The sequence below is a fragment of the Ammospiza nelsoni genome, chromosome 6 (assembly GCF_027579445.1).
Source record: "Ammospiza nelsoni isolate bAmmNel1 chromosome 6, bAmmNel1.pri, whole genome shotgun sequence".
Lineage (NCBI taxonomy): Eukaryota > Metazoa > Chordata > Aves > Passeriformes > Passerellidae > Ammospiza > Ammospiza nelsoni.
Window position 1 is genome coordinate 62402796 of NC_080638.1, and position 16005 is coordinate 62418800.

The 16005-nt window shown below is 46.0% G+C and overlaps 1 protein-coding gene across 1 annotated transcript in view; it reads left to right on the forward strand.

Annotated features, from left to right (window-relative positions):
* The first annotated feature begins 1731 nt into the window (after positions 1-1731).
* DDHD1 (DDHD domain containing 1) overlaps positions 1732-16005 on the forward strand; it is a 66918-nt gene continuing 52644 nt past the window's right edge. The window contains exons 1-2 of the mRNA XM_059475022.1: positions 1732-2413; positions 14988-15161. Coding sequence (XP_059331005.1) covers positions 1732-2413; positions 14988-15161 — 856 coding nt within the window. The remainder of the gene's footprint in view (positions 2414-14987; positions 15162-16005) is intronic.

Consider the following 16005-nt stretch of genomic DNA (forward strand, 5'->3'; position numbering starts at 1 on the left):
TGCAGGGTGACAGCAGGATGAGTTTGGGGGGTATCAGGAACCCCAAAAGGCAGCAGGATGAGTTTTGGGGGGTATCAAGTACCCCACAAGGCAGCAGAGGAGTTTGGGGGGTATCAGGAACCCCAAAAGGCAGCAGATGAGTTTTGGGGGTATCTTGCTTCCCTCCTCAATCCCCCATGAGGCTGTAGGATGTCACACAAGGACAGAGACACAGGCTGTGTCTGAGGGTGTCACACACACACAGGGACACAGGCTGTGTCTGAGGGTGTCACACAGTTCTACACTCTGAGCACGTCACAGTGTCACACGCCATGTCACACACAGGGTGTGACATTCTGTGTCTGAAGATGTCACACACTCAGTGTTACACATTGTGTTTGTTGGTGTCACACAGTGTCATACTCTGTGCCACACTGTCACTCGTTATGTCACACACTCTCAGTGTCACACACTCACCATGTCACACGCTATGTCACATGGTGTCACACTGTTCTGTCACACTCATTGTTACATGCTATGTCACACAATCAGTGTCACTGTCACACTTTCAGTGCCACACACTGTCTCTGTCACACTGTTTTACATGTTATCTCACACACAGTGTCACCTGCTGTGTGCCACACACTCTCAACGTCACCCTGTATCTGTCACATACAGTGTCACACACTATGTCACACACTCAGTGTCATATGCTGTCTCTGTCACACTCACAGTGTCACACACTACATCCAATATTCTCAGTGTCACATGCTATGTCACACACTCAGTGTCACACACAGTGTCAGAGGCTGTCACGCTCTCAGTGTCATACTGTCACACTCACATTCTCGGTGTCACCCACTGTCTGTGTCACACACTCAGTGTCACACTGTCACACATTATATCACACTCACATTGTCCCACACTCTGAGTCTGAGTCACACACTCAGTGTCCCACATTGTGTCCCACACTCTCAGTGTCACCTGCTGTCCGTGTCACACACTCAGTGTCACATGCTCTCAGTGTCCCAAACTCTCAGTATCCCACACTATGTCACACTCACATTGTTCCACTCTCAGTGTCACCTGCTGTGTCACATGCTCACTGTCCCACACTACATCCCAAGCTCTCAGTGTCCCACACTCTTTGTGTCACCCACTGTCTGTGTCACACACTCAGTGTCACATGCTCTCAGTGTCCCACACCGTGTCCCACACTCTCAGTGTCCCGCACAGTGTCCCTCGCTGTCCGTGTCACTCTCAGTGTCCCACACCGTGTCCCACACTCTCAGTGTCCCGCACAGTGTCCCTCGCTGTCCGTGTCACTCTCAGTGTCCCACACCGTGTCCCACACTCTCAGTGTCCCGCACAGTGTCCCTCGCTGTCCGTGTCACTCTCAGTGTCCGTGTCACTCTCAGTGTCCTACACCTCACCCCACGCTCTCAGTGTCCCGCACAGTGTCCCCCGCTCCCGCTGTCCCCTCGGTGTCCCCGTTCCGTTCCGTTCCGTTCCGTGCCCGCCCCGCCGCCGCTCCGCCCCCGCCCGCGTCGCGCCGCGCGTGACGAGAGGCGGCGCCGCCCCCGCCCGCTCGGAGCCGGCGGCGGCTGCGGCAGCGCGGCCGGGCCGGGGCGCGGAGCGGGAGCGGCGCGGGGCGGAGCGGGGCGGGAGCGGGAGCGGGAGCGGGAGCGGGGGCGGGGGCGGGGGCGGGCGGGGCGAGGCCAGGCGGCCCCGCCGGGCAGGGCGCGCTGCGGCATGGATTACCCCGAGCCCGGCTCGCCGCAGGGCGCTCGTCACCTGCCCGGCCAAGCCGGCGGCTTCGGCAGCGGCGGCTACGAGCGGCCGAGCCGCGGCGAGGAGGAGGAAGCGGCGGAGGAGGAGGAGGAGGTGGCGGCTGCCCGCGCCCGCCCGCCCCGCCGCCCGCAGCCGCCGCTCCACGCCGCGCTCTCCACCTCCTCCTCCGAGGGCGACCCCGAGCCGGCGGCGCCGCCGCGGGAGCGCAGCCTCAGCGACGAGGCCGCCGCCGGAGACTTCGACTCGGCCGAGTCCGGCGCGTCGCTGCGGTACTCGACGGGCACGGGCGGCGAGGGCAGCGAGGGCGAGGGCGCGGGGCTGGGCAGCAGCGACAGCGGCGGCAGCGGCTTCTCGCTGGCGGCCAGCGCGCTGCCCGAGAGGCGGCGGCCGGGCGGCGGCCGGCCCCGCTATGAGGTGGTGCGGGAGCTGGGCGCCGAGGAGGTGCGCTGGTTCTACCGCGAGGACCGCAAGACCTGGAAGCCCTTCATCGGCTACGACTCGCTGCGCATCGAGCTGGCCTTCCGCGCCCTGGGCGGCAGCGGCGGCGGCGGGGAGCCGGCGGCCGTGGAGCCGGTGTGCGTGAGGAGCGGGCTCTACGAGGTGGACGTGGCCAGCGCCGAGAGCTACCCCGTCTATTGGAACCGTGAGTGCCGCCGTGCCGAGGCGGAGGGAGGGTGGTCGTGGTGCCCCGTGGTCCCCGGGAGGGAGTCTGAGCATCCCCCGTGAGCGCGGAGCCTGCGCTGGGTGACCCCGCCGTGGGGACACCGGGTGAGACACCGGGTGGCCTTTGGTGCCCCGGTCACTCTTACTGCCGGTGTGTTCCTGTATAGGGGATTTAGGATAAATCATCCAGGGAGAGAGAACTCGCGGTGCGCATCTCCAGCAGGTCCCTGAGCGAGGAGGGAGTGGGAATTCGCCTTCCGAGGCTCAGGGACATTGTGAGGGAAAAGACTCGGGCATCCCTGAGAGAGGGGACTCTGGGCCATCCCCCTGCCCGAGGATGAGCGGTACCCCCAGTCAGGGTGTTCTGAGCACATCAGCCATTCCAGCAGCACAGGGACTGAGCATCTTCCCCTTGTCAGCTCCCCCTCAGCACACAAGCATGTGTGTAGGACACGATCTGGGGCATGCACCTGGCACCAGAGACTTGGAAAAGGGAGGTCTGGGCATCTGCTCGGTTCTTGGCATGTGTGGAAGAAAGTGGGAGGGAAAGTGGCAGAGAACCTTCTCATGCTCTGCTTTTCCCAAGCAGAGGGTGAGTGAGGGTGGGTATTTGCTTTCAGCACTCTCCCAGTTCCCTCCCTGCACACCTTTCCTTCAGAAGTGGAAACATCAGATGTTTGTCCACTCTCTCCTCCCCACAGATGTGTCTTTGGTCCTCATCTTCAGTGTGGAATGATGGAAGCAAGGGTTGTCCCACTGTGACCCTTGTCCTCTCCACTAGGGAAAAGATTATCTTGTGCTTTATATTTAATTTCTCCTTGCCTGCCCTCTGGGAGGAAGCATGAAGTGGGATTTTTCTGCCTTCCTCTTGGAGGAATTGCAACAGGCATCTCATACACACATAATCCTTAATTCCTACTCTTCCAATAAAGGGAAATATGTTTCACCTCCTCAGCTTCAAAACGAGGTGGGAATGCACCCCCTGTGCCACCCTTCCCCTTGCATTTGTGTGTCCTTGTGGAGCAGAAATTAAAGAGGGGCAGAGACCCCATTTCCCTGCACTTTTCCCCTGGTGGGAAGGGCTCAAGGGTCTTGCTGGACAAGTGAACCCCTGTTTTCCTGAGGCTGACAAGCTGTGCTCACCTGCTGGTGCTGAGGATTTGCTTTCCAACTGCATTCCCTCAAGGACAAGGGGGATGTGGTGGAGCAGAGTGAGCTGCAGAGGAGCTGAGCATGTCCTGGCGTGGGCTTGGCAGAGGGGCAGTCAGGTTTCTCTCATCTTGAGACTCAGGTGAGAGTCTCAGGGGAACAGCAGGGCTGTTTCAGGGATGAAAACCAAGGCTTTCTGTTGTTTTCCCTCTTAATTTATCAGCCTCTCTACAGGGGGCAGCTCCATAAATGACAATACAGTTCACTTGTGGGACAGTTTGTCTTTCAAGTCATCACCCCAGCAGACAGACAGCGAGCAGAGGTCTCAGCCCACACAAATTCTGAGCTAGAGGAGCCTGGGCACAGCTTCTTGAGCAGAAACTGGAGCTGCTTCTCCCTGTCACCACGCTGAAGCCCCTTGCTGTTGGCTCTGGCTGCAGCTCCACATGGTTCCTGGGGAGAGAAGATGCAGGACAGCCAGGGGAGGAGGAGGAATCTGCTGAAACTGTGCCTGGGGAGAGAGGGGAAGGCGTGAGCAGAGCTGTCAGGTGAGGCAGGATTGCTCCTGGTAATGGGAGCAAGAGGCTGCACTCGTCAGCAGCTTAAAGGTTTAATTTCTTGACACCGTGCCTTGTCCATTTTGGAAGCTGATTCAGTCTCATTAAGCCCGAGGAGCAGATGTTTCAGATGACAGCATGGGCTGTGCAGAGACGATTTCTGGTGCTGGGAAGGAGAGATTCCCAGAGGTTAGCACCAGAGGCAGGGAAGAATAAACTGCTGGGCCCGAGCAGACTGATGACAGGGATGATTTCTAGCCCTCAGAAAGCTGATTAAGGGCAGTGCTCAAGTCTTTTCTTATTAGCAGGTCCAGTCCTTTAGCAAGGCTGAGATCAACTTTTGGTCTTTCAAGGGGCTTCTGGTGCCTTCTGCTTTAACTTCCTCACTGCACATTTCCTTGCCTCTATTCCTTGTGAGTGCCTTTCTCCCATTCTTCCTGACTGCTGCATGCAGATCTGAGAAAACAGCAAGGTCAGATCCCAGGATTCAGTCTTATCTGTGCCTTTGAAGGCCTTGGTGGAGCCATAATTCCCATATTATTCCCCTTTGGTAGCATGTGTGCAGTTCTGGATCCAAAGGGTGGCTGCTGCCCTGATGTGGATGTGCCAAACCAGCTGTGAGTAAGGCAGGAGAATTCTCCTCTCTGACCACACAGGCATGAGGTATGATGAGTACAACTGCCTTAAAATGTGCTGAGGTGCTTGTTGGAGAGTACAGAAACTTCTGGCTGGTTTTGCTGATTCATGGTTCAGCTCAGAGCAAAGGTCAAAAGCTTTTCTCTTTGTTTTTTTGCCCTCTTTCCTGCATGTGCTGGAATCTCACACAACCACCACGCTGAGCACTTGGTTCCTCAGCTGGCAATTCCTGGGGCATCACAATGCCAGGCAAGTGTTGGTTATAGCTTGGCAGGTGCTAGAATATTTATTTTCATATCTGCATTTTCAGCAGGCTGCAGGATCCGTTGGTAACATCAGGAATATCAGCCTGAGTTACAATTTGAGCAGATTAATTACTGAGAATTTCATCCTTACCTTGTGACCTCTGGGATTTATTTAATTAGTGCTGTAGAACCAGCAAAAATGGTTCAAGAGGATGAAAATTATTAATGTAGGCTTTCACATAAGTCAGTCATTTGGAGCAGGGCTGTTTATTGTTTTCTGGGGAGATGACAAGAGTGATATTTTATACAAGGGTCTTCTGTTTAAATCTTAAATTACCCAGCCCTTTTCAGCCCTCCCAGTTGAAGAGGGCTGCTTTACAACCATGTTGCTCTGGAGTTTGTCAGTGGAGTTTTCAAAGTCCTGTGTGAGCCTGTTAAATCCATGGTCTGTGAATTTTTGGATTCTGTTTTCTGGCTTGTGGGTTTGTCCCATGCAACCCTTGTCCTGTCAGATATTTGCTTTTTCCAGGCTTTTCTTCATGGGTACATTGTAAAGTTGAGTGTATTTATTTAAATTATTCCACTTCAAGACAAAGGCTTGGTAAAGTTGAAATTTTTTTGTTTGTTTTTGTAATGTATATTATTTTTCTACCTAACAGTAGCTAAAGTCTATTAAGTAAAAAGCCAATTTTTGTATTTAAAACCAAATTTGTTTAGTAGAACCATCCCTGAGTGAAGATGTATAGAAATAACAGATAATTTACTGGCTTTAATCTGGAAATACCTGTGAATACAGAATGGACTACTGGGTCTTAAAATCAAGATCTTTCTGCTCAGACTGGAATTGGGCTGCTTTAAAAAACAATTTTAGCTGCCTTCTTGATCAAGATGAAAATTAAGGGAATGAAATCAAGAGTTTATCATTGTTTGTGACTTTCATTTGGTTTAGTCTGGTTTTAGCAGTGTTTTTTGTCATTTTACAGCACACTTAAACGTTGGTTTTAGTGTGTTGGACAGTCTTTGAACTTGGTTGATAACAATTTCCTTTCTATAAAGGACCTTTTGATTGAAGGCTGAAGTCCTGAATGAAATTTTATGGCTTTTTTTTTATCTCTAGGTGTGTAATCCTTTGGCAAATAAAACAGTGACAGTTCACTTTGTAAAGATGAAACGTTGCTTTCACTACTCAAAATCTTTCTGGGTTCTTTTTTGTGTCTGTTTTTACTGTGCCATCATTTCAAAAACATCTTGTAGCTTAATTTTTGGCCAATTCCTTGCTGACCAAAAGGCCTGGAAGTGTTCCTGGACAGGGTTTGGGGCACCCTGGGCCAGTGGATGGTGTCCCTGCCATGGCAGGGATGGGATTTAAGGTTCTTTCCAACCCAAACCACTCTGGGATCCTGTCACCTAACACACCTAGATGAAATAACTTCCAGATTTGCAGTGTTCCATGTATTAAATCACATTTGTTTGTATTTTCAGGGGTTTTTGTTGCCTCTCAGCAGAGAGAGCTTGGGAATTTTGGGATTCTTTCACTAGGCCAGGGTTGAGGTGGCAGCACTTGGAAGTGTCTCTGAGAGCAAGTTTCTTCCCTGAGCCCAGCTTTTATATTTCATTTAACCATATTTCATCAAAATTAATCTGTCTTTCTCCTTTAAATGGGACGAAAATAATTCTCCCGTGGATGGCTCAGCTACAGCAGAGTAGCTGAGGAAGGACTTGGCTTGGGAAGTTGTGCTTGTCCTTTGATGTGGGCCAGCACTTTTCCTGCTGGATTTGGTCCACAAGGACGAAGGCAGAGGTGTAGGGAATATTTGGATTACAAATTGTGTTTACTGCTATAACTGTGGCAGCAGGAAATGTTTGTGGCATGAGAAGGATGAGGAGTTCTGCTCTGAGTTCATTCAGGCCTGAACTTGGGTTGGACAGAGCCGAGATCAAAGGAATGGGGTGGGATTGAATTTGGAGGTGACAGAGTTGAATTAAGGACTGGTGACAGGTGAATTTTTGTGTGTGTGATGCTCTTTTAGGGAAAAACAACACTGAAAGCACCAACCAAACCATACACCCTGTCCAGAGCGCTTGGAGGAGCACAGGGATGTGTGAGAGCTGTGCCAGTTAGTGAGGAGAAGGCCTAGATGAATTAAATGCAGGAAAAAATTATCTGCAAAAGAGCAAGAAATTAAAATAAGAAGCAGGAACAAGAAATTAAAATAAGAAGCAGGAGCGGTTGAAAGGTTGAAAACAGTGAGGGTGAGGGAGTGGTTTGAGAAAAGGTCACTGCTGTGTGAGGGGCTGGGGAGCAGAAACTCCACAGATTTTGTAAATAGCAGGGTTAGTGAACACATAAACACGAGGTTCAAGTGGGATGCCCAGCAGTGAAATTTACAATGAAAGAAACTAAAAGTGTTGCCCAGAGAACCTGTGGCTGCCCCTGGCAGTGTCCCAGGCCAGGTTGTGTGGGTTTGGAACAACCTGGGACAGTGCAAGGTGTCCCTGCCATGGCTGGGGGGTCTTCAAGGTCCCTCCCAAACAAAACCATTCTGGGTTTCTGTGAAAATCCTGCTGGTTTTCTGGTAGGGGAAACCCCACAGAGGTTGTAAATGAAGGAAAATTTAAACATGGGGATGAAGGCGTAGGGAATTCTGGAGTTGGCTTGGAGAAGATGGAGGAAGGAAGGGAGTTCAGGAGGAAACAGAAAAATAATCCCTGTGGTGGAGAAGGAAGGAGTTGAAGCCATCCAAGGGCACAATAACCTTTGCTGTCATCTTGTTCATTAGTGGCAGGTCTGAGGTGTGCACTGAAACAATCTTGCTCTTTATTTTGGACGATATTCCAGGAACCTCTTGTTCCAAGTGTTTGTGTGCGCTGGCAGAGCTGGGGAGCACAGCAGGGCTTTCAGGAGAGCACACTCAGAGTGTGAGGGTGGCATTGTGCAAAAGCCCTGTGACATTTTGGGATGGGCTGGGAGCACACTCTCAATTTTGGGGGTGCTCATGCTTGGTCATGTGGCTCAGGAATTGTTCTTTTGTGTTTTTTAAAAAATGCAGGTGTCCCTGGGGGGTAAAGAGCTGATAAAGGACAAACTCAGTGGTTCCAGCAGCAAATGCCACTGGTGGAAGTGCCTCAGAGCACTAGGATTGAAGTTTAGTGAACTGCTTTAATGGATAAGAATTCAATAAAAATAAAATTCTAACTTTAAAACTGCAGCCCATTTCATGTTTTGATAGTCTAAGGTTGTTTTTTTTTTAATTTTTTTTATGAGTTCTTCCTGCTTGATATGGCCTGTAAAGTGAGCTTTGGGATTTTGGCTTGGACCATCAGGATCAGGTCTGTGGAAAGAACAATTGTGGATATGGTAATTAAACTGTTACCTTAAAGCAGGAAAATCCTTCCTGATAAAATTATGTCCTGGAGCCAGGCTAGGAGAGAGCTGGGAATGTTCCCCTGGAGAGAAGAAAATCCAGGGAGAGCTCAGAGGCCCTGGCAGGGGCTCCAGGAGAGCTGCAGAGGGACTGGGGACAAGGCATGGAGGGACAGGAGCCAGGGAATGGCTCCCAGTGCCAGAGGGCAGGGATGGGTGGGAGATTGGGAACTGGGAATTCCTGGCTGGGCTGGAATTGCCAGAGCAGCTGTGGCTGCCCCTGGATCCCTGGCAGTGCCCAAGGCCAGGTTGGACAGGGCTTGGAGCAGCCTGGGATAGTGAAAGGTGTCCCTGCCATGGCAGGAGGTGGAACAAAATTATTTTGAATTTCCCTCCCAACCCAAACATTTTGTGATTCTGTGTTTTGGGATGATTTGCAGTTGATGACTTGGAGCGCATTTATCGCTTTTTGTGGAGTTCCTTCTGTGTTTGACTGGAACCAGCCCCACAGAGCAGCCTCTCATTCCTCATTGCTGGATTCATAGTGTGAAATGATCAAAAACAGTTCAGGGAAAAACACTTTTAGGCTGTTGCTGGAATACTTGAGGCAGTCTTGGTAAATCAGAGGCAATTCCATGTTTGCAGCAGAGAAGAAACATCTATTGCTGCCTCTGGGATCCAGCAGTGGAGCCAACACTGAGGCTCACAGGTTGGGCTGCTCTGGAAGGAAAATCCCACCTGTGCCAGTGGGACTGAAACTCAAAGGTAACTTGCACCTGGAATTTACAAATTGCTTCAATGGAGCAACTGGGAGCTACTGGATGAACCAGCAAAACAATGATTTTCACTGCTCAGTGAGTGAAATCTCTGTTCAGCTCAGGCTCTGTGTCCCTCTGGAGCTTCCTGAGGCTTCACCCTTGAACTCCTCTGCAGGATTTTCCCTTCTGGCGGAGCAGGACCGGTCACACCTGGCTGTGGTTGGACAAAGGGAGGTCACCAGGCTGGCATCAAACAAATGGTTCTGTTTATTTAAGAGTCAGTCACCTGCTGTGTTGTGAAATAAAGTGAGGGAGAGCTAGAAAGGTGTGCGATGTTAAACTTTTTTTTTTTTAAAGTTTTAAGTGTGTTACGTTAGGTAGCAAACATGAAATAATGCAATTTTAGTTTGGGGCTGTTTTATTACAACGTCACCATCCTCACAGACAAGAATTTCTTCCACGTATCTAACCTGAATTCCAGTTCTTACTGTTTGAACTCTTATCTCCTTGTCCTATCCCTAAAATTCTTGATGAAATATACCCAGAACATGATTTTAGGCTTGATATAATAGGAATGGATAACAAATTTTTAGAAATTCTCCAACAGCACCCTTGATATTATTCTGGAGTATATTTTTGTGTATTTATTAATTTATTTATTTATTTAGGCACTGCTACAGGTTGCCCAGAGAAGTGTTTCAGGCCAGGTCCTCGGTAAATGTATGAGCCCTTCATTATTTAACTAAATATAAAACTTTCAGTTTTATAAAAGAAAAGTTAACTTTTAACTATAACTGAAAAGTTAATATAAAACTTTCAGTTTTAGATGCCACATTTGCAGCCCCAAAGTTGCCTTCAGCTTGTGCAGATTTTATTCTCACATGCTGCAAATTGTTTGCTACTGCAGGAAGAAGGAAATCAAATTTAAGGAAATGTTACAGCACCAAAAAATCAGGAATCTGAAATTACTACACTGAAAAACATCTCAGCCTGGTGGTGTTTTATAAGCTTGTGTTTCTTGCCTCACTTCTTGGTTTTGGGCTTGGAGAGCTGGGAGTTGTCAATTTGAGCAAAGCACCAGCTTTAATTTAAATTTCTGAGCCTCTGAATATTCTATTAACCTTTTAGATCTCATTTGTGGGCAAATCATCATAAGTGTCTTGGGGCTGATGGCTGCAGAGTGCCAGGAGTGCCTGGGCTGGGCCAGCAGTGAGTTCCTATCTCTGAGTTATCTCACTTTGAATCAAGGCAGGTCCTGAAAAAGGCTCCTTTGAGCTGTGCAAAATTGAAATTTAAGGCTATGCCCTGTCCAGCGATGTGGTGGCAGGAAATGAATGATGGAATTTTTATTTTAGAAGGGAAATTAAGGCAAATGCTGCTCAGTTATGACTTTATTGTGATGGATTAGCCAGGTTTTTATTCCAATTTCTATTAGATGTGAGGAGTAGCTGGGTTTACACATACACTACACGCACATGGTGTATTTTTTATGTTGCCTACAGTTTTTATTTTAACATAATTCTCGTTATTCAGAGGATTTTCGTGATTATTATAATGCAAATCACTCGTGTTCTTATCACACCATTAATTACAGCACTTGTATTCTTTTATTCTTTGGATTTTCAGGGGGAAAAAAAGACCCATTTGTCCAAAAATAAATAAATCCTTTGTTGCAGAGTAAATCTCTTAAACTGATTTCCTCCAGAAGTGGTAAAATACGTGTGACTAATTAAAATTAAGTGGTTTTCATCTACTTTAAATCTCCACCATTCAGATTTATTTAGAAATTCTTTTATAAATAAACCATGGAAGTGTATAACCAGTCAAATATGTTGATATCTTTCAGTCTGAAGCACTGCCAGCTGCAGATTATATGGTGTAAGACTTAAGGCAGTAAAGAAATCAAGGCAAATCCTTTCCTAGGGATTGAGATTGTAGGGATAAGGATAAATAACTCTTCATGTTGTAGATTTGGAATTCTGTATTGACAAAAAATAAATTAAATTACAACATGATGTAATTCCAGTGTCTTTAACTCTTCCATAAAACAAAAGTAAGTGAAAGAATTTAGTTTAAGTTTTCTGAAATATATGATGGTGCAAGGCATGAATTAATTTATTGAAGGTGGATGAGGGCTGAAGAATTGTGAAATTGGGTGCTGAGATGGCAATTCTGGTTCATCACTTTTTAATGCTCTTTACTGTTGTAAGTTTGCATCAAATCTTCTGGACTAAACCTGGGAGTTTTTCAGTGACAGCCCTGTGCAGTATTAAACAGAGGAGCTGTGGTTAGGAGCCTCTTTCCCAGAGTCACAGATTTCTCTGAAAAATCCCTTTTTTGTGTGTGAAATGATTTCCCCATGCCATCCAGAGTATTGCATGGAATTACCACGGATGCACTTCCCTGTCTTCATTAACTGAAGTCTCATTTGCTTTTGGGGACCTTTAGAACTCTGGTTGCTGTTGGTTTTCTCAGCTTTTACAGAGATGTGGTAACTGAGAGGTGTTTTAAAAGATTTTATTCCATTATCAGTCTTGATGAAGAGTGAGATGCAAGAGATGTAAAACTCAATGCAGTTTTATCAGAAGCTCACTTATTTCTTGGTTACAATACCTTATATTTTCCAGCCTATTAGCTTTTGCTGCAGGATGTTGTTATTACTTCTAACACCAATCACCTTTAGTTTTATCCCATGGGGTCCTACTGCAATGCATCTTTCACAGTTGTAATTCTCTAAAATATCTGGTTTTTTTGCAAGGCCATTATTTTGAAACATGTTGAAACTTGTTTCTAGTTCAGTCTCTCCACAAGTTGTCATAGAATTGGAGGTTATCAGGGAGTCTTGGGATGGTTTGGGGTTGGAAGGGACCTTAAATCCCATCCAGTGCCACCCCCTGAAATGGCAGGGACACCTCCCACCATCCCAGGCTGCTCCAAGCCCCAATGTCCAACCTGGTTTTGGGCATTTTCAGGTATCCAGGGGCAGCCTCCCCACCCTCATTTCCCCGTAATATTCCCTCCTAATCTCCCCTTTTTTTAGTTTGAAGCCATTCCCTGTGTCCTGTCCCTCCATCCCTTGTCCCCAGTCCCTCTGCAGCTCTCCTGGAGCCCTTCAGGCCCTGCCAGGGGCTCTGAGCTCTCCCTGGAGCCTTCTCCTCTCCAGGGCAGCACCCCCAGCTCTCCTGCCTGCCCCAAAATGTGGTTCTGTGTGCTGTGATCCCAGATTTGATGCTCTCAGCTCTGCAGGGCTCTGTGGTCAGGTTTCTGAGAGCCAAGCTGTGCTGCTGATGGCAGGAAATGTCATTTTCTGCCTTCCTCTCCTCCTCCTGCCCTTCCAGGTGCTTTTCTCTTGAGGTTTTCCTGTAGCTCAGGGTTCAAACCTGCCCCCCCCCTCAGCTTGTGATGGGAAATAAAAGCAGTTTGTGGTTCAGGCTGGTTTGGCTGCTCTGAGAGTGTGCAACTGCTTAAAGAAATAGGAAAAAGAAAAAAAAAGGCAATACCTTGTTCCCCCCCTAAAATCCCACAGAGCTGGAAAACAGAACAACAGAACTACCCCACTCCGTTTTTCAAACCTCCTTAATTGTCTTTGGATCTAAAAATAATTTATATTTGCGTATTAACACCCTTTCCAAAGTCTAATATCATATTTATTCCCAAACTCAAGTGTTCTGCAGAGATTTCATGTGAAAATTTTTCTCATTTCAAAGTTTTTCTTGGCTGAGCCTTTCTGGGAAGGGCTCAGGTTCTGTTTGAGAGCTGCTGTTGAGTCCTCTGGACTGTTCTTATAAGGAACCACTCTGGGAAAGTTTCTCTCAGGCAAAAAGAGCCTGAAAATATTTACTTTAATACTTGATGGTTAGAATTTTAGCAATCTGTAGGTGGAAATTCCCATGTGAAAAACTTGAAGCCCTTCAGAACTGTAAAAGAGGTGTCTTGTATTCACTTAGTTTGGAGTACAAAATAGTATTCATATGATTATTATTAAAAAAAAAAAAAAACCAACATATTTCTGCCTGTGGATTCAGTGAATGGAGCCTCATCAGGCTGCTTAGTCAAGAATTAAGGAATTGCTCACAGATTTTCCCAGTGAGGATTAACATCTGACATAGCCCTGTCACTGCTGCAGCCACAATGGGAGCCTTTATGTCCCCTCACATTTCATTTCTTCCTACAGACACAGCTTTGTTTGGCAGGGCAGCCTGGCTGGGTCTGTGTGCTCTGAAAAATGTGAATTTCTGACAGGTGTAAAATGTCTGGGAATACAGCAAAGGTTAAGGAAAGAGCCTGGTGTGGTTAACTTTCAGTTCATGAAAAATAAATATTCATCTTTCACCCTGCATTGATGGGTGTAGACTCCTAAATTCATCTAAATTTTCATTAAATATTGCATTTTCTGCATGACTTGTGCATTTTACAGCTACTCAGAAATTTGGTTTTCCTCATATTTTCAAGGATTAATTTCCTTTGCCAGCTTTTTTCTACCCTGTTCCAGGTCAGAGCAGATCTTGGAACAGTGAATCCTTTTTTTTTTTTCCCTTTATCTCCTTTTTTTTTTTTAAGCCTTTTTTTGTGGTTGAGTTCTAATTTGCTTTGTGGAGCTAAATCTTTGTGGTCAGTGTAGCACACACAGGATGTTTGGTTTTGGCTGAGTCGGTCTATACAAACATATATATATATATATATATGTGTGTGTGTGTATGTATATGTATATGTGTATATATGTGTGTGTATGTATATGTATATTATATATATAAAGGTATATGTGTGTATATTTATATATATGTGTATATGTATATAAATATATAAATATATATATTTATAAAATATCAATTTGTATACATATAAGTATATATAAATATATAAGTATATATAAATATATATAAAATATACACAAAATATATAAATATTATATACTATATAAATATATATATAAATATATTAAAATAAATATATTAAAATGTATAAATATATATAAATATATAAATGGGACCAGTGACCTCCAGTGCACACTGGGAATGTACATGTGTATGTATATGTATATATATATATATATATATATATATATGTGCACACATACATACATATATGTACACTCCCAGTGTGCACTGGTGGTCCCTGGTCCCACTGCTCTGTGCTCTCAGCAAACCCAAATTTGTTAATCCCATAAAAACCTGGATTTGGGATCTTTGAAGCTTGTGGGTCACTGAATTTCTCCTTGATTTTCCAGATGTAGGAGGAGGAATTCAAAGCTGAATTACAATGTCATTGTCCTGGGTGTAAGAGGGGAGTTCTTGCTCCCTGTAGTAAGTGTGGGCAACAGTGAAGCCCAATTTGATAAAGAATAAGCACCAAGTTATATTTTTTTAAGAGATTTTTCTTCTGCCACATGCACAGCAAATGCAGAGCCCCCACTTTCCTCATTTGGAGAACTGAAACTGAAACAAGAACAGCAGTAACCAAAACCAGCCCTCAGTAAAACACTGGATTTAATTAAAAAAAAAAAACAAACTTGAATTTTTAATACCACCATTTATGCTAATTGATGTGTAATTTGGGTTGTTGGAAATGCCCTGGCAGTGTCCAAGGCCAGGCTGGATGGGGCTTTGAGCAAGCTGGGCTAGTGGAAGGTGTCCCTGCCATGGCAGGGGTGGCACTGGATGCATTTTAAGGTTTCTTCCAACCTAGAACATTCTGGAATTCTGTTTTTCTGTCCCTCTCTCACATCCTCACACACAGCTGGGAAATCTCATTAGCTCAGGTTTGCAATTACACTCCGTTTCCTACTCTCAGTTTGTGATTGGTTGCTTTAAAAAACCCTCTTTTTTTTGTATTTTTATCTTTTTAGAGTCTGAAAAGATCCCTGTCATGCGTGGCCAGTGGTTTATTGATGGGACTTGGCAGCCTCTGGAAGAGGAGGAAAGTAATTTAATAGAGCAGGAGCACCTCAACCGCTTCAAAGGCCAGCAGCTGCAGGAGAGCTTTGATATGGAAATATCCAAACCTGTTGATGGGAAGGAGGGTAAGATTGTTTAGATCACTATAATACATTTTTTTGGACACTTGAGATGTGCTTTTCCTAAGTAACAATATGATCTGCTTTGGTTTTTTATCCTGGAAATTGGGGAATATCAGTTTGTTCTCCCATTTTCCAGTGTGGTATTTCCTGCTGCAGCATGTTTGGGGAATGCTGTAAAAATGAAAGTTATGGAGAAATATCTTGTTCCCATTGTGTTTCATATCTTCTAATTGTGTTTGAAATCTCATTTCAAACTAAAATCTCTTTATGGGATAATAGGGGTCAGTGTCCAAAGGCAAACTGGCTGATTGTTCTCTGCAATCCCTCATTCTCTCAGCATCCCTAATTCTGCCCTGAAGGGAGTGGGATCATTTTTACAAATCACATTCCATTTTCTATTTTGATTCAGGCTGGATCTATTATTTTTCAGCTGCAGTAAATCTTGGGCATGCATTCTGTTGGGAAGTCCTTACATTTTAATGGGCAGGCTGAGGATGTTCAGGTAGTGTTGCTGAGAATCTTGGTCTGCTGCATGGAACATTTTCAAAATTACTGAAATTACTGCTCTATTATTTAATGTACACAGTTGAATTGATTGCTCAGAGCAGGTGTTGCACAGCAAAAAATCACAATTTTTGGCCTTCACACTTTTGGCTGTCTCTTGCTTGAACAATCTACAAACCACAAGCTTCAGGTACAGAAAGCCCTGAAGATATTTCAGCAGGGATTTGGTTCTGTTATTCTTTACAAAGAAACTTTATTTTTGAAGTGGAGCTTTGTGCAGAGCAGTCACCCAGTGTGGGAATGGCTGTGTTTTGGCCATGACTTCTTATGTGTGGCCACACAA